Source organism: Panthera onca, chromosome D1 (genome assembly GCF_046562875.1).
Source record: "Panthera onca isolate mPanOnc1 chromosome D1, mPanOnc1 haplotype 2, whole genome shotgun sequence".
Classification (NCBI taxonomy): domain Eukaryota; kingdom Metazoa; phylum Chordata; class Mammalia; order Carnivora; family Felidae; genus Panthera; species Panthera onca.
In genome coordinates this window covers 103,924,069-103,948,310 of record NC_138348.1, presented here as the reverse complement: position 1 = coordinate 103,948,310, position 24,242 = coordinate 103,924,069, and the positions used below count along the sequence as shown (strand labels likewise).

The 24,242-nt window shown below is 46.1% G+C and overlaps 1 protein-coding gene across 23 annotated transcripts in view; it reads left to right on the top strand.

Annotated features, from left to right (window-relative positions):
• The window catches only part of NCAM1 (neural cell adhesion molecule 1), a 317,572-nt gene that overhangs the window by 251,948 nt on the left and 41,382 nt on the right, over positions 1 to 24,242 (top strand). For 13 of the 23 annotated variants that reach the window (XM_060604731.3, XM_060604734.3, XM_060604732.3 and 10 more), the window contains exons 3-10: positions 1,608 to 1,826; positions 2,878 to 3,021; positions 3,409 to 3,546; positions 4,719 to 4,836; positions 5,282 to 5,448; positions 13,059 to 13,201; positions 19,659 to 19,688; positions 23,875 to 24,025. In XM_060604731.3, the coding sequence (XP_060460714.2) occupies positions 1,608 to 1,826; positions 2,878 to 3,021; positions 3,409 to 3,546; positions 4,719 to 4,836; positions 5,282 to 5,448; positions 13,059 to 13,201; positions 19,659 to 19,688; positions 23,875 to 24,025 (1,110 nt within the window). The remainder of the gene's footprint in view (positions 1 to 1,607; positions 1,827 to 2,877; positions 3,022 to 3,408; positions 3,547 to 4,718; positions 4,837 to 5,281; positions 5,449 to 13,058; positions 13,202 to 19,658; positions 19,689 to 23,874; positions 24,026 to 24,242) is intronic. The other 10 variants (XM_060604733.3, XM_060604738.3, XM_060604739.3 and 7 more) reach the window with 1 other exon arrangement.

Below are 24,242 nucleotides of genomic sequence, written 5' to 3'. Positions count from 1 at the left end.
GTGCCTGGAACCACCTTGCTGCCGGTCCAGTCGTGTGAGCGGAGAGCCAGGGAAGCCCTCAGGCCCTTTTCCTTCCCTTCTCAAAGGGCCGCCCCGACACAGTGAGATGTGTCATCTGGACTTCCACAGGGTGATGGAGGAGGTCTAGGGATTTTCCAAGGAAAGTCTGGGCACAAATTCCCAGAATAGCAAATCACCGCAGATCCCCTGCTCCATACCGACCCGGAGTTCTGTAAATGATGACGGAGAATAGTGCTGCCTCAGAAATAATGCTTCAGTGGGTCAGTGTAAGGCTTATTTCTTAGAATCTGCCAGAACAGGAAAATCCACGAAGGTCTGAAACTTGCCTGAAAGGAAATGGAGCCCCGGTGTCTCTTTTGCTGTGAGGCTGTGGGTCCTGGGTTTTCCAGATCGGTCGTGAACACCTGTATCCTGTCCCATTGCTCCCCCCAGAGCTCTGGGTTTGTGGAAGCTGGTGTCCTTGTTTTTTCTTGAGAAAACATGCCCCGTTTCCACAGCTCAGATAGTCATCAGGAAACGTGGAGTGAAAGCTTTGTGATTAGGCTTTGGGTTCTCTGCTTGTGACATGACTGGGATTCGGATCATGGAAGAACCGGGGACGTTGAGCTCAGCTAGGCGTAGACTGACATCTAGCAAGTGGCTTTGGACAGGGAGGGGCCTTTCAGTGCAATCGCGATTTGCGCCGGCTGAGGTGCCTCGTGGCCGCCGGATGTGTTCACTCTGGCTTTGCCTTCATTGTAGCGATTTAAATGATCTGGAGATGCAGCCATGGAACCCACTGCACATCTTGCAAATAGCGATATTTATTGAAACCATGATGGGCCCTGAAAGGAAGGCTGCCTCATTTCCATACTAAGCATCTGTGCAGAGCCAGGCGGTGTGGCCTGCGGAAGGGCGCTGCGCAGAGAGGCGGTGCCCAGAGCCCTTGTTCCGGATCGGAGTTGGAGACCACTAAGCAGTGGCATCTCCGCCTCCCAGGGGGCCCAGGGAAAGGGCGCATGAGTGGTTCTGGCTGCCTTCTTTGCAGCATTTAAGGAGAATAATTTGTCTGTCTGAGGTGGGGTGCTGAAATGACAGGCCAATGTGTGCCGGCAGATGCTAGAATAAAACTGGTTGGAATCCACACACCTAGACTAGCTGGTGTCTCATCCTCCTCTCTGGAGGCCATAATCTAAGCCCTCAAAAATCAGCTGATCAGTTGGTTCAGACTGGCTACGCCGTTGAGCTCCGATCCTAGACACTAACTCCCTTTGCTCCCTATTTTGTGGGGCTGTAGCTCCTCATTTAGAGCCCGGCACACAGTAGGTCCTCAACAAATGCCTCTTCTCTTCCCTCACGGGGTATTCCGAAAAATACTGGCGCGCGTGGTGGTTGAGTTCTTTCCAATTACTATAAGTGGTGTTGTGTACATAACGATCAAGCCCAGAGTTAGGCTGTGTTGTGTCCTCATGTACATGGTCTCCCTCCCTGATCATCAAGCCCAATGATCTCTTGTTCAGTAGCTCTTACTGAGAACCTGCTGTCACCCTGGAGGGGACTTTGTCTTTCCAACTTAAGTGGTTTGAAAATAATCTCTTCGTCTCTAGTGGCAGGAGATGCCAAAGATAAAGACATCTCCTGGTTCTCCCCCAATGGAGAAAAGCTCACCCCAAACCAGCAGCGGATCTCCGTGGTGTGGAATGACGACTCTTCCTCCACACTCACCATCTACAATGCCAACATTGACGATGCCGGCATCTACAAGTGCGTGGTCACTGGCGAGGATGGCAGCGAGTCGGAGGCCACGGTCAACGTGAAGATCTTCCGTAAGAGCTTCCTCTGTCTCCCTCCATCTTCCCTGTCCTCTCCTTTGGCCAAAAGACACGTGGGCAGCAGGCAGAGTGGGATGGCAGCAGAGGGCCGGCTGAGGGCTTCTTCCTTTCCACTCCTTAAGTCTTTTCTGAGCTGACCTAATAGGAGCTCCGACTCCATTTGAGGAGTTCTTAAATGATCCTTGGCCAACTCAGAACTCACGACCCCGGTTCATGCTGATCCCAGGTACCTCCCTCTGGCCTGTGTTCTCTAATTTCAAATTACACAGTTCCCAGAGGGCTGTTAAGAGTTCCCCATCCCTTCCCCAAGTGTTGACTGACTGTTGTACAATTCAGGTTTTCCCTCTTATTTCACTCTCCCTGCTGCTAATGGAGTCCGGAGGCTCGGTGGGGTGTGGGGGATCATTATCTGAACACTCTGGGCCGCTCAGAGCTGGCAGTTCCCATTGTCATTGAAACCAGGTCTGGAGGTGGCATCTCATTACCTTGTTATCATGCATATACTCGTTGGCCAGTATAATGGTGGGTGACAGCTAATGGAAAGTATTGATTGCCGGAGTATTTACTGCCATTAAGCCCGCCTTTCTTCAGTTCTTCAGAATCCTCACTGCTCTAGGAAGGCTGAGTTTGGGGTGTCAGAGTGGGAGACAGAGAAAGGACTAATGACCAATCATTGTAGACTAGGTGTTCTACCAGTTCATTCCACCTGTGCTTTGTGTTTCATTGGCACTACCCCACATGGCAAGGAACACTTGGGAAAGACTCTTGTTTCCCTCCATAGACCCTTTTCTACACAAAGTATGATAAATTCAGCACTCAGTGAACAGGCATTGATTGCCAAACATTGATGCCATATTCCCCTGATTATACCAGCTGCTTTGCCTGGCGTCTTGGCTACGTATGGGGTGGGACCCTGTCCTGTGCAACTGGGTATATGGATTGAGAGTTGCCCACGGCTCAACCCAAGCAGTATGGCTCTAGCGTAAAGCGGTCTGCATGGGAGGACCAGCTGTTTCCCCTCACTCTTCTCTCGCTCATTTTCCAGAGAAGCTCATGTTCAAGAATGCACCAACCCCACAGGAGTTCAGGGAGGGGGAAGATGCCGTGATCGTGTGTGATGTGGTCAGCTCCCTCCCCCCAACCATCATCTGGAAACACAAAGGCCGGGATGTCATCCTGAAAAAAGACGGTGAGGCCTGAATTCCCTGGCAGCTGCCTTTCCCCCCAAGCTCCCCAAGTCCCCTAGGGTTTCCACCTCAGCCAGCCTCTGAAGCATTACAGCCCAGACTCAGATGCCAGTGTCCCCCAACCACATGCACTTTCCAGGTCCTGAATGGGTGTATGTCTGTAGCTTGTCCATTCAGGCACTTGACTTTCTCTCCAAAGAGAAAGACAAATTTCCAGTAGACTTTTGCTCTTGGCTGTATGTCAGAGCCAAGAACATATTCCTATATTTCAGCTTGAAGCCCCACCTGTAAGATTGCAGCTAGGAAAGAGGAAAGGCTCTGTGACCTGCCTGCAGATACCTGAGATCTCTGACTGATCCTTGGATGAACCCGCCTCTTGTCTCTTCTAGTCCGATTCATAGTCCTGTCCAACAACTACCTGCAGATCCGGGGCATCAAGAAAACAGATGAGGGCACTTATCGCTGCGAGGGCAGGATCCTGGCACGGGGGGAGATCAACTTCAAGGACATTCAGGTCATTGTGAATGGTGAGGAGATCTGTTCTTCCTGCTCTCTCCATTACTGCAACCTGGTTCCCCCAAATCATCCTCTGTAATTTCCTCTTTGGTCTGTTAAATAAATCCTGTCCTGACTCACATATCCATCTCAGCTGAATCCCTCCTCCTTACACAGCCTCTGGTTTGTTTTGTTTTTTCCTTAATACACTTGCCTTTTGGGTCTCCCTCAACTCCGAGGACTTCTAGTGCAACTCTTGAATGTCCTTCATTGTCTTACGGAACTGGAAACTTTCCCCATGCTTACCGATAAATTCTTACTCATCCCTCATTGTCCTTGATGCTACTGTAATCATGAGGTTAGTCCTCTGGCTCAAAGTTCAAAGAAAATATTATAATCAATTCAGTCCTCAGAATAGTCAGAATCCTGGGCCACGGGCTTATTAATTTTAATTTGCAGTGTCACATAAACACACCCGTGGAATCGATCTGACATTTACAAGATGTTTACAGGAAATTATAATGTCAGTACTAAGAAAATAAGTAAATCGTGGTCGAATTGTTTTGGCTGTTGATACATATTTTTTGCCAAATTCTCCCCCTCCCAGTCCTTTTGGTAGAAACAGTTTGTGCACACGGTTGTTTATGACAATCCCAGAGAAATGTCACTCGGTAAGCTGATGCATTTTGAATTGGTATATTAACCATTTAGCCACTGAGAACAGGCTTTTCCGACTTTTTCCAGTATCAAGAGCCTCCTTTTGGACATCAAGTTCCACTTACCATGGTAGTTGTAAGTTTAATACGCATTGACTAAGAAAATATATAATGATAAATAGCTAGTATAAGTTGAATACTATTTCTTAAGTCTAATACTATTTTTTAAATGAATAAAACATACTAATGTAGCTTCTAAAGCTGTATTGTTGGAAAACAGTATTATACGTTGCTATACATACAATGACATTATGTATTGTTGAAAAACACTGATGCATGTTTGTGGGTGCCTTATTTATTCCGTTTAGAGTAATTATTTTGTACACGTCTGAATTTAGATCCCTCACACTAGCCCTGCAGCTGCCCGGGACTCTTGACCTCTAGGCTGTGACCCTCCGACCTGAGGTCCCCCGGATGTGCCTCTTCTCTAGGCCACTGGGTCCCTCCGGGTTTTCACAGCCACCCCTGACAGTTCTTCTTTCCTTCAGTGCCACCCACCGTCCAGGCCAGGCAGAGCATAGTGAATGCCACCGCCAACCTCGGCCAGTCCGTCACCCTGATATGCGATGCTGAAGGCTTCCCAGAGCCCACCATGAGCTGGACAAAGTAAGAGACCGGCTCGTGCCTTTTATTAGGGACTAGTGGAGAAGGCGACGCCACAGAGCCTGCTCCGTGCTGGCATTTCAGTGCAACGGGTATGGGCTGCTTGGGAATATCAGCTCCGGTGTAGGATGGATCCTTTTCTGCAAGCTTCTCTTGCCTTGTGTGTCAGATCCCTTCATTTTCCGTTTGTGGGACAGAACCAGAGGGCATGGCCTTGGAGGCCCTCTTTGGAATGTTTGTAGGTGCAGTTTGTAAGCCCTTGGACAGAAACAGAGGTTTGGGTGGAGGAATCTAAGGCATATGTCGAAGTACAGTTTGGTGTGTTGACTGTATGTGAAGACCGAGTCTTCCCCATGGGCTCGATCTGCATTTTATGGAAACTGATTAAAAATAAACATCATACCTCTGTGGTCAAAATCATGGTACTTTGCATTTCTGTACCAATTAGGGACGGGGAACAGATAGAGAATGAAGAAGATGACAAATACATCTTCAGCGATGACAGTTCTGAGCTGACCATCAGGAAGGTGGATAAGAACGACGAGGCCGAGTACGTGTGCATCGCCGAGAACAAGGCTGGAGAGCAGGATGCATCCATCCACCTCAAAGTCTTTGGTAAGGACAGTTGGGGTCAAGGTCATTGCCCTGCCACACTTCCTCTGACCCTGCACGCTCAGTCCACCCGCAAGGCCCTGTCCACTCTGCCTCGGAATCTGTTCCAAGTGCAACCGCGTCTGCCAGCTGCCCCTCCTGAGCCCGACTCCGTGCCATCCGCCTCCTCCCCTGGTCAGTGAGACAGGCTCCCAGCTGGTCTCCCACACCCCACCAGTGCTCCCTTTCAGCCCCTCCCCACAGCAGCCAGAACGGCCTCAAGCGCCAATCCTTCCTTTAAGATTCTCCCATGGCTTCCCGTTACAACCGGAATGAAATCCAGACCAAACCTGAGCCGGCCCCTGCCTTCCAGGGCAGCCTCACCTTTCCTGCACTTTGCTCCTCACTCTCCAACCCCTCAGGCCCTCCTTCTGCGGCTCAGACACACCAAGCCTGTTCCTTGTCTTAGGGCCATTGCCCTCAATATTCCTTCCGCTTGGAGTGTCATTTCCCCAGATCTACTCTGAGCCGCCTTCTTCTCCTGCACCGTTCAGATCTCAGCTCAACCCACCTTCTCGATGAATCCTTCCTGCACTGCCTTGGCTGACACACCACTAACACCCCACCCACCTCCATCGAGCCCTTCTGTTGATCTTACTGTACCTTCTTCACCACACTTATCAAACCTGAACTGGTCTCATTTACGTCTTTGCTTTGGGGGCTGAGTCGTACCTCCACTGGGGATGTAACCTCCAAGGTGGTAGAGTGCCAGCTCTTCTTTTCCTCTCCTGCTCTATCTCTGCCACTGCAAGCAGTGCCGGGCTCGTGAAGGCCCTTAGTGATATCAGTGATCCCCAGGCTGACTGCCTGTGTCTCCTTGTTTCTTTCCCTGGCCTGTGTGAAACAGTGCCATCAAAGTCATGAGAAGCATCCCTACATCTCTCCTCTGTCTTCATAAACTCAGTTAGCTTCCATTCATTTAGAGCTGAAATGTGTTTTGACCTGACCTTGGAAAAAGGATTTGTGGCAGAGAAATGCTTAGCCCAGTGGCTGTCAACACTGCTCATGTTTTTGGTCCACCGTAGATGGTGCTGCTAGATGCCAGATAGGCAGCTCTGGTTCAAGGCTTCTCGCAGGTCACTACTGTGTGGGCCCAGGGAACCTGCCTGGGACCCACTTGTTTAGCCTGATTGAGAGAACCAATCCATGTTTGTAAACAAAGAGCTTTGAAACATCAAGTGCTTGTCTGCAATCAGACCTGCTAATCACAGGTGAATCCTATCTATTAATGACAATTGGGTTTAGAAATAGGTGATCAGTTTGGTTCATATCAACCAGATATACTGGAGAGTGAAAGCTAATAATGGTCTTGGAAAATATTCTTGATAGTTTTTTTCTCTAATTCTCTTCCCCAGTTATTCTCATTTCAAGTCTTTCCATGGTATAAAGACAGACGCCTTTGTTGATGTATTCCTTCATTTAACAAATATTTACTGAACGTCAGTGCTGCTGGATAGAGGGGCAACAGAGACAAGTCTGATGTCCCTCTGAGAGACACGAGGAGGGAGAGGAACACATAAGCATATAAACTATAATAGTGCCAGCCAACAACATTTGAGTGTCTGCTATTGGCCTAGCCATTGCCAAGGTTATGAGGATGAATAACGTGCTCTGTGTCTTTATCAATGGGCTCGTGGACTCACACTGATGACCAACACTGATATTTTTTTTCTTTTTTTTTTAAATTTTATTTTATTTTATTTTTTTAACATATGAAATTTATTGTCAAATTGGTTTCCATACAACACCCAGTGCTCATCCCAAAAGGTGCCCTCTTCAATGCCCATCACCTACCCTTCCCTCCCTCCCACCCCCCCATCAACCCTCAGTTTGTTCTCAGTTTTTAAGAGTCTCTTATGCTTTGGCTCTCTCCCACTCTAACCGCATTTTTTTTCCTTCCCCTCCCCCATGGGTTTCTGTTAAGTTTTTCAGGATCCACCTAAGAGTGAAAACATACGGTATCTGTCTTTCTCTGTATGACTTATTTCACTTAGCATCACACTCTCCAGTTCCATCCACGTTGCTACAAAAGGCCAGATTTCATTCTTTCTCATTGCCACGTAGTACTCCATTGTGTATATAAACCACAATTTCTTTATGCATTCATCAGTTGATGGACATTTAGGCTCTTCCCATAATTTGGCTATTGTTGAGAGTGCTGCTATAAACATTGGGATACAAGTGCCCCTATGCATCAGTACTCCTGTATCTCTTGGGTAAATTCCTAGCAGTGCTATTGCTGGGTCATAGGGTAGGTCTATTTTTAATTTTTTGAGGCACCTCCACACTGTTTTCCAGAGCGGCTGCGCCAGTTTGCGTTCCCACCAACAGTGCAAGAGGGTTCCCGTTTCTCCACATCCTCTCCAGCATCTATAGTCTCCTGATTTGTTCATTTTGGCCACTCTGACTGGCGTGAGGTGATATCTGAGTGTGGTTTTGATTTGTATTTCCCTGATGAGGAGCGACGTTGAGTATCTTTTCATGTGCCTGTTGGCCATCTGGATGTCTTCTTTAGAGAAGTGTCTATTCATGTTTTCTGCCCATTTCTTCATTGGAGTATTTGTTTTTTGGGTGTGGAGTTTGGTGAGCTCTTTATAGATTTTGGATACTAGCCCTTTGTCCGATATGTCATTTTCAAATATCTTTTCCCATTCCGTTGGTTGCCTTTTAGTTTTGTTGATTGTTTCCTTTGCTGTGCAGAAGATTTTTATCTTCATGAGGTCCCAATGGTTCATTTTTGCTTTTAATTCCCTTGCCTTTGGGGATGTGTCAAGTAAGAAATTGCTGCGGCTGAGGTCGGAGAGGTCTTTTCCTGCTTTCTCCTCTAGTGTTTTGATGGTTTCCTGTCTCACATTCAGGTCCTTTATCCATTTTGAGTTTATTTTTGTGAATGGTGTAAGAAAGTGGTCTAGTTTCATTCTTCTGCGTGTTGCTGTCCAGCTCTCCCAGCACCATTTGTTAAAGAGACTGTCTTTTTTCCATTGGATATTCCCAACACTGGTATTTTTAATGACAGTCCATTGTAAGGACTTCATAATGGTGATGTGCATGGTGTTGCATAGAAAAAGAGGATGTGTGGTCCTGTGGGACAGAAGTCAGAGAGATTTTCACAAATGGTGTGCTATTTCACAAGCAAGGGCTTCCAGGGTGAAGCAGGGAGGGGGCATGGGCAAGGACCTCAGGCCACACACACACAGGCACAGAGGCAGGAAGGACTCGTGTTACGTTGAATGTGAGCTCCTTGTAGATGGGGACTGTGAACCCCCAGCTGCCAGGACAGTGCCTAGCAGATCTCAGGTGCCAGAATTTGCATAAATGAAGGAATAGCAGTTTATGTGAATGAAGCACATTGTATATGGCAGGGGGAGGAGTCCAGGAATGTGTACCCATCACTTGTCTTGGGAAATTCTTAGATATTAGCCCCAGGAGGTAGTAATAACACCCAACACGAAGCAAGTGCTTGTAGTATGTCAAGCACTGTGTGAAGTTGTGTCTATAAACTGACTCTTACTCCTCAGCACAACCCTGTGAGGTAGATCTCATTATTGTCCTTACTTTACCAATGAGGAAACTGAGCACAGAGAATTGAGTGACCTACCCAAGGAGCCAGGATTCAAACCCAGGCAGTTGGCTTTGAGGTCCCTACTACTCAAAGTTACTACTTTGGGAGTTACTACTCTGTGAAACTCAACTCAACACATACTGCCTCTGAATTGCAGATGGAATGACTCGGAATGCTGAAGTTAGTGGGCGCTCTGCCTTGCTCACCATGGGCAACATTGTTTCTCTGTAGAAGTACACTCCCTTCTAACTTGGCTGGTCAGGAACAGAGCTTGGCTTCTCTTCCAGGCCTCTCTGCTGCTGGCAGCTGCCCTGGGAAGGAGGCGTGGGTAGTAAGTCAGGAGCCTCATGGGGCCAATGTAGAGGAAAGAGCTGGAGGTCTGGGGAAGGAGGTAACCAGGCAGGGAATGTAGGATGCAGAAACTGAGGCGAGGCACCATTTGTCATTCTGCCCGCCTCTCTCACCACGCATCTCTCGTTCTGTGCCCCCCCCCACACACACACACACACAGTTTCTTCCCCGAGATCGCACTGGGAGAACATATGTTAGTCCAGAAGAGTAAATAGACGAGAAGTGGCCAGACTGCAGAGACAGGTAAGCAAATCACCGGCTCCTAGGGACCCCATCCGAAATGGGAGTCCTCCTCTATGATATCCAGGGGAGGGTTTGCATTGCCTCTTTGGAGTAACCTGGTGCCTCGTGCACACACCCCTTCCCCTCTCCATTTCACATTCTTAACCTCCTCTTCTGCCTCCTTTGGCCTCCCTTGGTTTAGGAGATTGGTAGTAAGGCCAAGGTGGGGGGGGTGGCTAGTTAGGGCTCCATCCTTCTTTCCTCCATCCCTCTCCTTCCCCTTGGTTTGCCATGGGACCAGCACTAAGGAGAGAAATGAGGGAACAGGCTCCCCATTGGCAGCAGAGTCGGCAGCAGTGGGGCAGAAGAGCAAAGAAACCAACAGCTTAGACAGTAGAGAAGCACACAGAACTCCCCTGATTCCAGAAGGGAAGGCAATTAGTATGTATGGAGCATATCTAAATTAGACACTGCCGTAATTGTACCTTACTGACATCATTTTTTCCTAAGAAAGGGGCACGTTCTAGCATGCCTTGCCCTAGTTATCAGCCAGAAGCTCTTTTTACTAAGTAGTTACATCCTACCTGTCTTTAAATTTGGCAGTGAATTTCCATTGCTTTTCTCCCCATGGGCCCTTCTAAAAAAGTATTTTTGTCTCCTCATATTCCTATTATGCTCGCATGAATGCTCTTGAGGCCTCATGCTGCCGTGGGCTGAGGCCAGTTCACCAGTGGGTTCGCTTCACTGACCCCTTAGGACCAAAACAGCCCTTGTGAGTTACCACACAGTATAAAGCCTGAAGGAAGGTGTGCCTGGTCATGCCCAGCCTCTCTGTTCAGACAAGCAGGGCCCCAGAACCCTCCTTGGGCTGGGGATGTAGGAGTCTGGATTGGAGTGGGAATAGACAAGACCACTCCTTAGTGGTGGGGTGCAGAGCCATGGGCATGCTGGAAGAGGAGAGCCAGTGTGCTTGGAAAACTCCCAAGGACAGGTGTTCTCACAGGGAGGTCCATGGGGAGATGTACAATGGGACAGTCTGAGGCATTAACTCCCATAGCAGCAGGTGGAATATAAAATGGGGATCCACAGTCAGGGGCCCACAACAGACATTAATTAAAATGGTACAAGTACCATCTGAAGATAAAACCTGGAGCTATTCCTGTAGATCCTGGGTTGCAGAGGGAAATGCATCTGTCCCCGTTGGCCTGATGATGCCCACTGTCCCAAGGTAGTTATGTAGAGAATCCCTTCTCCCACTCAAGGGTGTCCTGATTTGGACAGGAAATTATATTGGTATCCTATCTCCAAGGCAATATTCTAAGCCTTCAATTACTTCTCACAAGAGCCTTGCTTCTGTAGTGCAGAGAGGTTAAGTCATCAGTGAAAAGCTTGCCTTCCTTCCCAACAGCCCTCTGTAGACCATCTGAAATTAGCTATTGTTAATAATATTTTTAGTAAGAATACATTTTCCTTTTTTCTAAAGATGTGTACAGTGGACCTTTTGTAACCCACAAAACCAAACATTAATAGGTGTTAACTATACCTTGTCTGTCTTCTGTTAACCTTTTGCTGCCAGGACCAAGTTCAGGGGGTCAGAAAAAGGCCAGCAAACACCGTCTCAGTCACAACATCCATCGAGCTTTCAAGAAGCCAAAATTCAGCCTTCCTATACTGCCTCCAGACTTCAAAACAACTGTCCAGTTCAGTGAATTCAGTCGTTAGGCTGAATTTTATTTATTTTTTAACACGCTTCGATCTGTGATTTTAACAGGGTAGAAATTCAGCTTTTATCTTTGTAAAACCTCCTGTCCAGCTACACTTAACAATTGGTCCATTCAATATGAGTTGTGACCACCTGGAAAATCCTATTTATCAAGATAGACACAAAACCTTCCAAGGGGAAAACCTCACTCAACTGGACTCCATCAATTCCAATTTGTGATCATTTGGCCACATTGGATTGAGATGTGCCTATGTGCTTGCCATCAAAAAAGGATTTGCCGAGCAGGCTGGTTAGTACAGATTAACTGTGGCAGAATATTTGATCTATAGGGGTAGTTTTATATAGAAGCAGATATTTGCTACAGAAAATGCACAGCCTTGCCAATGCTTTCTCTTTATTAAAGCAAAATCGAGCACCTCAACTTGTAGGATGTATATAGGCAGTAGTTCATTAACCTACTTGGGGGTACCGTATGAATGTGAATGTAAAGGAAATGCAGTTCTTTCCAAAATTATCCGTAAATTTGATTTATTTCTCTTTTGTTTGTATATCTAGCCTGGTCTTTCTCCTCCATTAGTGAAATAAGTTACATTTGTGTAGTGTTATCTTTTCTCTTCCATGGAAGGTTTAGCAATTTCAGAGTATAATTGTTTTAAATCAGGAAAAGTCAATTTTCTCTAATGTTTTAACATTTAACTCAGCTTTCGAATCCTTGTGTTTTCTTGCATTACCCAAAACATTTGGAAAATGAACCCATCTCATCTCCTTCCCATCCCAGCCCACCCCACAGCCCCTAACCCATCACTCGCCATATTTCCTTCCTGGAGTCAATGCGAACCCAACTCCCCCCTCCAGCAAGACGCTCAGAGTCATGTCAGCACCTTCTCATCCCCTCTTTTGTGTCTTGCCATGCCTCCTTTGCCCTCTGTTCCCTTGGCACTTCCTGTGAAACCTGCTCTAAGTACCTCTCTCAAAGCTGACCTTCCCCATCTGTCCCCCACCCCAGACCACCCAGTTCGGGACTGTATTAAGCCACATCTGGGGCACGGCCAGAGCTTCCAAATTGGTTTTCCCACCTCAAGGTTTCCTCCATTCTAAATCATCTTGAGTTTTTCTAGATTAACCTTCTTGAAGTACAAATGGCCATTTCATTCCTCTGATCAAACACCGCCAGTGGGCCTCCATCAGCCACCCAAGATCATTCAAAGCAAGTGTTTTAGCCAGGCAGTCATGATCCCTGTGCCTGGGACCAGCATCGCTTCCCCCTGCCGTGATGTACAAACACCAGCTCCTGCCACACTGCCCTCTTCCCATGTTCTCGCTTCTTTGCTTTCAGTCAAGCAGGTTTCTACACTTGGAATGACTGTCTCTATCCCAAAGTTCCATGTGTTGAAAGTCTCATGGCCCAGCCGGGACACTTTCCCCTCATGAAGGTTCCAGCCAGAGGAGCAATCTTCCTCTGCCCCGCACCTTCTCCACCCACTGCCCTTAGCACTCTTACTCTATGGGATCTTATTTCTCTGGCTATCACATCAATGTTGTTGTATGCCCATTTGCACACTCCTTGAGGATTCCATTCTTTATCTCCTACAACACCTGGAATAGGTTCTTAACACCTAGTAAGCACATAACCTTCGTTGAATGGGTGCATGTTGTAACTTAAACCCAGAAAGCTCAAAGGTCAGATAGACTCATTAACAAGTCTTGTCTTTTCAGCAAAACCCAAAATCACTTATGTAGAGAACCAGACTGCCATGGAACTAGAGGAACAAGTCACTCTTACCTGTGAAGCCTCAGGAGACCCCATTCCCTCTATCACCTGGAGGACTTCTACCCGAAACATCAGCAGCGAAGAAAAGGTATGATGTCCCCCAAGAGTTTCAGGGCCATGGGATGCAGGCTCCAAGCAGATTGTGTCTGCCCATGCCCCGTTCTCTTCGATGAGCCCAAAGATAGGATGCAGACACCAGAGGCCATGCCAGGTCCTGTGGCCTCCGTCCTCCAGCCTGCCTGGCTGTGGCCTCACCAGTGTCCCTTTACAGTGGAAGGACCACAGTTTCTTGCAAAGATTTGCAGGGTTGTGATATTAGTGGGCATGGTCAAGTTAGACGTTCTGGGGAGGAAGGGGGTAGTGATTTTGGATTATGGAGCTATGAGGTGCGAGGAAAAGCCAAGATCCTGGTGCCCCAGCTGTTCCTACCATCATCACGAGGCGACCCAGGGAAGTGTCGCCCAGAAATAGCGGGGATCAGAATGAGCCCTATTAATTCTTTTCCTTGTGTTTTGTAGACTCATGCTGTACATGCACTATACGCACAAAAGCTTGGTTGCCTTTGTGTCTGCCTGTATTTTCGGTCACATTTGGATATCATTTTGTTCTGAAGGCAAAAATAATTAGCAGTTTCTACATGATGATTATTCCACTGGGTTCTACAGTACATTCACTGAGAGTTTAAGCACATGGCAGCGACCTTCTTGGTAAATTGAAATGACTGGGAAAATTTAGCTTTAAAGCATGTAGATTTATAGGCCCCCGGAAAGCTATCTTTATTATTGACAATATATAAAAATTTAGATAACCTTACGTCATTGCAGCTCTTTGCTGCTGAGTGGGCCAAAAGCAGGAGGAAGAAACAGCTTGGTTTCAGAGCAACTTAAAGCCTCTTATGGCACATCTCCAGTCTCCTCTCATATACCCTCTAGTAATGGGCTTCATTTTAGTTGGCCAAAATTTTGTCACCTATTCAGGAATAATGGCCTTAGCCTTAAAGAACATTTATAATGGATTGCTTATTGACCTGAATGTCAAAAATGATAGATCTTCACTCTTCTGCCTGACTAAAGGAAATCCCTAGAGAGGGTAAACTAAAATAAAGTCAAAAAGAGATAGTGTGAAATGCCAGAGCCACGTTTGGGATTTGCATTTGAGGATCTGATTTCTGCCCTGTTAATAGAAAGCAAACTAAATCAAAAGGGATAGAAATTGCTGTTCCAAAAAGCCCATTATTTTTTTTTTGCAAGTTTTACCTCCACAGTTGAATTCCACTTAACAAAAACTCAAGGAACTGCTAAGTATTTTTGAGACTCACATATGCTGTTCGATATTGTGAAAACCAACCGGATTAGGAAATGTGGTGTTTACTTGGATACTTTCTTTATCAACATTGGAATTAAACCCTAAGCTCAGATTTCAGCTCCCATCGTATGTGTTACATGGATTGAATGTACATTTCAGGGCTTAAACCACAGGGCTGCTGCTCACCAGATTTTTCTCTATCAGGCTTGTGAGTAGATTTGTCCAGAATGAACCAGTGTATATCGTTGACCTACAGTAAAGGACAGAAATAATATCTATCCCAGATGAATGATGCTTTTAAATTCAATGTCTTTTCTAGGAATAGCTCAACATCTAAGCTATACCAGAAGGGCCGTTAAGATTTGTGCCTACCCTAAGTTCTTTAATAGGTGGTCACTTCTGCCTTCTATCTGTGAATTCATTTTTACAGAAAGAGAACAAATAACCAGGCACTAATACACACTCATACTTACTAAGTAGTGAAACCAAAGGTATCCAACAGAGACCATCTCAGGCCAAGTAGGTACTGTATAATTCAGTTATCAGTGTAGATCACTGGTCTCAACCTGAGATAATTATGGAAGGCCAGCCACATATATTGCATTGTGGTTCCTTTTACTACATACAGACTGTCTTCAAGTCTACTTGACGTGACATTACTGGAGCATGAGTGAATCGATATTAGAACAAGTCCTCCAGACCAGCCAGTGAGATGACACCAGATTAACACACTTGCCTAAATGAACCCCTGCATATAAAAGTTGCCATTTCTATCAGTTATATATTGACATCAAAGAGGCTTGCTCTCTGTCCTACACTGAGGATAGCTTGTAATGAATAGAGCGAAGATGGCCTATTACAGGTGCCGGTTGGACTCCAGGTAATAAATTTCACTTTTACCTGGCAGCGGCCCGTCATGTTCTCCTCCACCTGAAGGTGCGTCGTATATAATCAGGTACCAAGATGATTAGAGTCACTGCAGCATAGAAGTGAGAGAAAACAGTTGGCTTTTTACAATCAGGCTGATACACTAAGCAGATAAAAATAGCCACTTGTGTCTAACCGCGGAGGCCAGGAAGTCTCCTGAGAATTAGACCGCGCAAAATGCTGGAATCATAGAAGGCAGGAAGGGAGGCCCTATTCCAGGTTGTCTAGTCTCACCTGGCACTCCCTTGCCAGCATATCTGCCAGAAAGCCCCATGGCCACTCCCTGAAGGGTGATGGCGACCATCCTCTGCAAGACAGCTGGCCAGCACTGGTGATCGGGAAGGTCTGCTTCCTTGCCCCTTCCGCTCCGTCTTCCCACCTCTGCCACTCAGTGCCCTGTGTGAGGGCTCTTGGATTCTCCACTCTTCTTCCCTTAAACACACTCAGTGGTCTTCCTCATTTCTGGGGTCATGGGTTCCCCGCCTTGTGCTTTCTAGTGGTCCCAGTGGTCCCAGTCCAGTGACACTCCCCTGAAGTTTTATGGTGCCTAGTGTAACTAATGCAGTCTTCCGTGCAGCTCTGACTCCCTTGATCTGGACACCACCATGCAGTTAAAGTTGCATTGGCCCCTGCAGCGGTTTCCTCATTGTGTTGCCTCATGTGGAGCTTGGGGTCAACTAAAATTCTCAGCTCTTTTTTATCTGAACAGCATTTGAGCCACATAGCCCCTTATCCTGCTCTTATGCAATTGGTTGCTTCACCTAAAATGCAGAATATTATATTTATTTCTGCTAAAAGTTGTGTTTTGTTTATTGCAACCCCATGTTTCTCAGTGGTATCAGTGGCACTTTGGGAAGGCACTTCCTTCACTGGGATGGTCCTGTGCATGGCCAGAAACTCAGTACCAATAGCTCCCTTCCTTCTAGATGCCAGTAGCCACCTCTAATCACCTCGATTACCAAAAATGCCACCCATACAAACTCTTTCTGGCTTGAGAACCATTTCAGTCCATCCTTCTAACCAGGCAAGTCTGGCTTTTATCAGAACTGTCCTTAAAGGTCTGTAGGTCTAGGGCATTTCGAGCCTCAGGGGCCCCCCTGTTCTATTCACGTATTTTTAAAGTAATGAGGTCTAACACTCAGTGGTGACCCCACTTCCTTCACAAGGCCCAAAGGCAAGCAGTTCAGTAGCCTTCCCCATGCAGCTGTCATCCAGTATCTGTATTAGCTATTGGCTCCAACCTTGTTTGAACACTTACTTGAAATATCTTGGTCTAAGTCTCTGATAAAAATGTTGACTCGGACAAGGTCACGTGCAAAGTCCTTAGAGTGCTACCAGGGCCTTCCTCTGGGTCACTGGCTTGGAAGGCAGAGCATCCAATATCATGGTGCTCCTCATGATTTTGAGGACTTTTGTGGAAGGTTCAATGATTTCCTTTTTTTTTTTTTTTATTTTTTTTGAATGTTTATTTATTTTTGAGAGAGGCAGAGACAGAGTGTGAGTGGGGCAGGGGCAGAGAGAAAGGGAGAGAGAACCCGAAGCAGGCTCCAGGCTCTGAACAAGCTGTCAGCACAGAGCCTGATGTGGGGCTGGGACTCACAATGGGGCTTGAACTCAAAAACTGTGAGATCATGACCTGAGCTGAAGTTGGATGCTTAACCAACTGAGCCACCCAGGTGCCCCTCAATGATTTCTTTAATAAAACTGGTTACAATATAAGCTAATTACAGCAACTTGGTCTTTTGATTCATTGCCAGTTAAGTCTAGTGTTTGTCTAGTATTACCCTTCTTAAGAGGAGAGAAAAGGCTTTCAACCATAGGCACAGAGTTAGTAACTTTCTAATGGAAAACTGATGTTCCTCTTCATTAAAAAAAGAAGAAGAAGAGAAAGAAGGGGTGGGGGAAACAAGCAAAAGCCAGTACACTGAGCCTGATTGTCAAAATCTATCTGATCGCATCTCTGGGTTCAGTCCAATCACTCCTTCAAGACCGATTACTATCAGTCTGCTAAGCTTCAGCTAGTTGAGTTGGTTTTGCTCAACAACTGATAACAGGTAGGCTACATTTGGGTCATTAAGATCGTTAGGGTAGATCACCTGTCTGAAAGTTAATCCATTTCTTAATCTCCATTATGTTGGCCCAAAACAAACAAATACAAGCAAACAAAAAAAAACCCTTGAAACAAACCATATTTGAACATCATAATGGGTCAGTTTGATCATTGTGTCTGGAGGACATTGTGATAATGCAGGTACAAAGAAAGTTTGCACATCCACATCATTTCATTGCTCATACTACCAAGACTCATTTTAAATATTGCCACGTATGTGAGTGAGTGGGGCTAACTTCCAGGTACCATTTACATACTGAGCGAGACCTCTGGGTGATGATTTGCACAATCGGTCACTATCAGAACACGTTCTCTGTGTGCGTATTTGAACCTTTTATTTGAACATGCCTTTGAAATGACTGGTAAAGAAATGTATACGAAGCCTTAATATTTAAGGAAAAGAAGAGGGGCAAAGAGTTGAGTCTAGAACAGGTAGAAAAAAATGGAACTTCCTGAACCTCGAGTCTTTAGCTGACAGAGTATCCCACAAATCCCACAAATAAGAGAGACCTTTGAAATTCTGGATTCACTGAAAACTGGATCTTTCTGTCACCGGGGATAATTCCTCATTAATGCAAACCAGGTGCCCACGTATAAACACTGGAAAAGGTGCCTATGATAAGCAATTAGAGTCTGGCATATTCAGGGTGTGGGCAGAGGTATAGCAGGGTCTACTTTAGGCTAAGTGTAGGGATGCTTCACTGTACATATTCCTGCAGACTCGTATGTGAGGTAATAAAACGTGAATATTAAAAGGACCTGGAACTTAAAATTTCTGGAGCATGGCTAATCATATCCTAATTTGTCTTATGTGTGTATATTTGCACATCAGATTGTCTTAAAGTGAACTACACACCATCACCAAATTATCAGGGCCAAGGCATATCCTACCACTCCCATCGGGCACACAGGCATGTCGTCAGGCTAGTGGAGGCGTTGTGTTACTAGCAACTACTTCTCAACGACACAAAACCCTAGTGATTTGGGAGAGGTACAAGAAGGATCAGATTTGAAAAACAAGTAACTCCATATGAGATAGCCCTTTAAAAAAGTCTTGATTCATGCAGCCCTGGCATGTGACAGACAAGCTTCTCATTGGCGGCCACATTTGACATGCTGGCACACCGACACATGGTGCATGGTCCTCTGTCCTCACTTTTTTCTTCATTCCAGCATCACGTGACATAATCCAACCTCTCCATCCTCATTTCTCACAAAAGCTCTCTGCATTTAGTGGACTCCTACTAAATGTTTGCTAACCATTTGCATCTCCTGGATTGCATTGCCTTGTCTCTGGTATCTGTTCTCTCCTTTTTCCATCTGAACATCAGGGACAACCAGGCAGTCATGCCATTTAATAAAAAGAACAACTGCAGGTAGGATGTTTTTGAAACCCAGTATGAAAACGGAAAAACTCTAAGTGTAGGAGTTCCCCGAGTGCCAGATATAAAATATGCAGACGTGGGTAGGAAGACACCCAAACCTCTATGCTTCTGAGCTGACTCCCTCCTCTGTTTGATGTCGATGGTGCACGCTTGAGCCTGCATGCCATCCGGGCGTTCCTCTGCCCCTGAGAACTGACTGGAGCCTGCCTCAGCACTCAGAATTTGGTGTCCTGGAAGTTTCCTGATCAACAACTTTAAGCACTTCATACTTAACCACTCCTAATGTACCTCTCTGCTCCTTTTTTAGTTCCTTTTTAGAAAATATAAACGTGATTTTTAATAGGATGCATGCAATGAATTATAAAATGCATGAGCACAAAATGGCATTCGTATTTTTGTGATAAGCTGTCTAATAGAATCCAAAGGAGGAAACATACTCTATGAGTATCTCTAGACTTTATAGTCAGAACTAATAGCGACATGAAATAACTACGAGAAATATTCAAGATGTTCTGGAACAGGAGCAGTCTGCTGTGTCTGCTGGTACCCCTGTGTATGTCTACCAAAGATTAGGAAAGCCTTCTCCTTTGAATTATACATCTTAATGTGCATAAGGGGGTGGGGAAAGCTTACCATAAGCTAAACCCTAAATTCAGTTGGGTAATAAACACACCATTGAAAGTGAGCCTTGGAAAAAGTTCTGAGTTGAAAAGAAGCTGCATGTGCACGGAATGCAGTGTGATACATCAATTCTCTGAAGCAACATGTTGTAAAATTTTACTGCTTTCTTGTTGTGTTTTATATCTTGTTCTCTCCAGGCTTCGTGGACTCGACCGGAGAAGCAGGAGGTATAGCTTACCTGACCACTAGCCAGTCTTTAGTTTCGAAAGCATCGCAGTTTAACTCGCCATTACAGTTTAATAACCAGACATGCTAAACTAATTAGTCATCTAGTTAGATTAAAGAATAGGTCAATAGTGGTAGACGTTACTTGGCAATAGTGTCTTAGGATGAGCAAGCAAGCTGTGTTGGGAGTGGATGAACAAATCCTTATTACTTCTTAAAATTGGATCTTATTCTCTTGCTGGTGCTGGTAAAATCACCTCCAGGTAATTATACTTACAGAAATAAATCGCTCCAATTCCCAGGCCAGGCATTTTGAAATGATGAGATTTTTTTTTTTTTTTTTTTTTTTTTTTTTTTTTTTTTTTTTTGCCTCTCACCTGGTTGATGTGGCTTTGGGTCATAAAGTCACAGAGTTAGTGTCTAAAAACCCACTCAGCCCTTTCCAGCTCAACTCATCTTGTTGCTCGCTTTATTCTAGAATGATCAGTCCTGGTAAATGATCACATCCCATTTCATGTCACAGCAATGCAGATGACATCTCTCCTTGGTTTCCCCAAATTGCTAAGCATACCTATGTTACTTTCTTAGAGGATTAAATTTATGAGGTTTGCATGATTTGGCACAAATGGTTTTAGAAGTCATTAGCGTTTAGCCTTTGAGATTTCTCTGACTGCTTCCTTCCATTTGGGTAATGTGGGACCTTGTTTGAAAACTAAAGCTAAATATTAATCTTTAGATTTTAATGTTACACACTCAAGACCCTAGTTACAATCAGGCCTATCTTTCTTTCAGTGATTCGTGTAAGTGAAAGATAGCAAAATAAAAACTAGTATACTTTAGATGAGGTTCAAGGATCGAATCCATAAATATTTTTTAAAAAATAGCTTTTGTCTCTTCTCCAGAGGAAACTTTGATATTTTAATACTACAAATGTCGAATATGGCAATCCTATACACTGTGTTTTAATTAGGTAACTCTTTCCTCTTAGTTTTCAGAAATGATAATTATTCGGAACACATAACTCATGTGTTCAGATCGTGGCTGTAAATATTTAATGCTGTTTAGTATTGAAGAGTTGACTGCCCATCCCCGGGCACTGATCCTAGTTTCTACACATGAACACACTGCCGTGATCAAATCCAGTGTACAATAAGCTGTCTTTGTTTCCTACCTTCTTCCATGTCATGGGGGACCATAGTCAGGTGCTCGTCTCGCTGAAATGCCTCCCTCCTGTGGCACAGGGATCACTTAGTGCTGTCCCAGCCTGGCTGTTTTATTGCCCCAAAGTCACAGACCCATTGGGATTGGGGACAGGAGAGAAGAGGGGTTAATTATCAGCCACTCCTCAGTAACTACAGATCTCATTCTATTTGACCTTCTACATCTTCCCCTGTCATTCTGATTTAGACCTGGCTGGAGGGGGACGTGAGATTTATCAGGGAGCGTTAAGGGAGGTTAAGAGAATTATTATTATAAGTGGAAATCCTAGGTTTACTCCCTGGAAAGCAGACAACTCACTTCCGTTTTCCAGAAGTATCCTTATCTTGAGTATCTCACTTTGGACATAATTGACTTTCAAGTGAGTGCCATCCCTGGGGCTCAGAATTTCCTCCTGTTTGTCTCATTCAAAGATGAAGACCATAAGTCCAGATGAGCTCCAAAGAAGGTTACTGGGTTATGGCCAGTTTCGTTCTGTAAGCTCTGAGAATTAGCACTTTTTCCTAGAAGAAGGGACACAAAAATGTTCTGATGAGAAGAATAGTTGTGATGGCCCTTCATGCTGTTTTTGCAAAACAGGGTTTTCTTGTCACAGGTGTTTTTCCCTTCTTGCCCAGAGATCATCTGCTTCCTCTGCAAGCCTGGACTTTATCAGCATGACTCCTGGTCTGGATGGCTTGTGGGTAGCAGTCCCTGACTTTGTCCCTGTGTGAGAGTCAAACATTTCAGAGGGAAACAGTCTAATTGCACTGGAGTCTGTCTGCTTCCCCTTGGAGGGAGAACTGGGCATCTGGCAAATTCCCATTATCAATCCTGTCGCGAGCCACTGCAAAATAAGAATTCTCTGTAGAGGGCTGTCTACTGGTCTGTTGACAACATTAAAGGAGAAAATTTTTCCAGAGAAATTTAGAACACATAGAAGGGGGGAAGAGTATAGCTGTCAATGAAACCACTTCCCAAGCTTCTCTTCAACCTTTTTCTAGAATATTCTGAGTAAAGACTGCTCATGCCCTGTTTCATTGTGATTTGTTACTGTCCTACTCTTAGTTCCGCGACTCTCTTCTCATCTTTTGCTGCAATATTTCTTCTATTGTGGAAATATTCTCTTGACTTCCCAAAGATCCGGTCAGTTTTCCATGTTTGTGGGTGCTGGGCCCAGGACAAGCTGTGCCTCTATGACAAACAGTCATTGCTCAGCCACTGGCTGGTATCACTAGCAGCTGAACCTGTGTTCTCACTGATACAACCAAAAGGGTGGGGCGGGGCAGGGCAGGGTGGACCTCAAATCCTTTCTGCCTTTGTCCTGCTCTGTTGGGGACAGACAGAAGTGACAAGCAGATCAGGTCAGCTCTTTAGAGATACTTACTGGTGTGGCTTCATGCTTTCGATGACACTAGATCTGCTGGGTTAAAATTTATATGGCTCATGGGAGTCACCACTCGGGAATATTGGGACAACCCTGTCAGCCCACAAGATAGGGGGGTCCGAGGACCCAGTATCTTCAGCAAACCGGATGTCTCAAGGCTTACTAGCCAAGTGCTCCACGTCTGTCTGTTGTCATCTCTCACTAATGTGTGGCATCTCCTCAACCACTTAGCCTGGTAGACTTATGGTTCAGGTGGAGTTGAGAGCTATGGGCATCTGGGCATTCCCCTGAGAGTGGGGTGGCCCTCGCAGAGGTAGGCAGTGATGATTTTGTTCAGCACTCTGCCTCCTTGCCAGCAGTGGTATTCCAACTTCCAGATATGAGAACCTCAGTGGGGCTTAAATGCCTGAGAAGGATTAGGTCCATTAGTGATGGGCAGATCTGTGGAGACTGCCCCACAAGGCCAATGGGACCTTCCTTTTGAGCTGCCTAAACTGGCTGCTGTATGACATTGCAGTTCTGAGTCCCAGGCTTCCAAACCAGCATGTCAAAAGAATCTGAAGCAGGTGTTCGATTCCCTAAAGGCTCAACCCCATGGATGACAGATGCCATATGGAGAACACTCACCTGTCCATGTCCACAGAATAGCATATGCTGGAGATAAGAGTGTAGCCCAGCCTATGAAGAGCAAGACTCCTTCTTCAGATTACCAACTTTCTTGAGGATTTGAACTTGGGCAACATGCCCAGACTAGGCCAGCAACCATTTTAGAGTGTCAAGGCAAAGGCCCCTTGGAAATATTACAGTACCCATTGCCTAGGGGTCATATGCTTATTCCCTTTTTGACCAGCCACTGTAATTCCAGAGACTCAGGAAGCCAACTGTGGTCTTAGGGGCTAGAAAATGGTGGTGAGTGTGGTGTCATGGATCCCAGATCTGCCTGAGACTCTGTGCCACTGTCCCTGGAGAGAAGACCCAGCTACCCCTCACTTCCACTCACCAGCTCCTGATCATTGAGTTGTCGGACTTTCTCTTGAATGAAATTATTTTACTTTTAAGCATTCAGGAAAGTGAGGCATCTGTAGAAATATAGGTTTCTTGCATAATTTCTTGCAGTTGGCACATTCGGATTTCCCAGTATGTGTGCCTGCACTGTGGAACTGGCAGACGGGCAGACTCCTGGGAGGAAAGCATAGGGGTGCAGGTTTCCCAGAATCCCATGGAGCAAGGCTGTTGCTGCTGGAGTATCTGCTAGCCAGGACTTTCACTTCCATTTAAGACATGCCACACAGGGTTGTCTTGGCGGGGGGGGGGGCGGGTGGTGGTGGCAGGGAACCTTGGTTGTCCTTGCCCCAAATCAACCTTGGCACAGAGTCCAGACTGCTTGACATAAACTTGAGTCCCATTTTCTATTTTGGATACACTCAGGTTCCCGTGGTGCTCTCCAGAGCCTCCCACACTACCAGGTACCTAAAGTGAAAGTTAGGCATTGGCACGATTTGGGGAGAGGATGTGAGACTGGTCCCAGACGAGGGGTGGCCCGGTCTCCTGCCCCGCCCCCCGCCCTGCCTCAGATTCTGACGCTCTCCCTTCCCTCCTGGCAGACTCTGGATGGGCACATGGTGGTGCGCAGCCATGCCCGCGTGTCGTCTCTGACCCTGAAGAGCATCCAGTACACAGACGCCGGAGAATACATCTGCACTGCCAGCAACACCATCGGCCAGGACTCCCAGTCCATGTACCTCGAAGTGCAATGTGAGCAGTGACTGGAAAAATGAGGGGAGGGGGCCGTGTGGGGTCAGGGTGAAAGGGGAGGACAGCAGCCAGGACCTGAGCTGCACCCTGCCCTGGGCCCTTCCAGACCTCTGTCCCCACGTTGTCCCTCCCACCGCCCCAGGCTTCTTACAAGCCCACAGGCGCTTCCGTCTTCCCACGCAGCTCCCAGGACTGCTACACCAGCCTGGGCTTGACC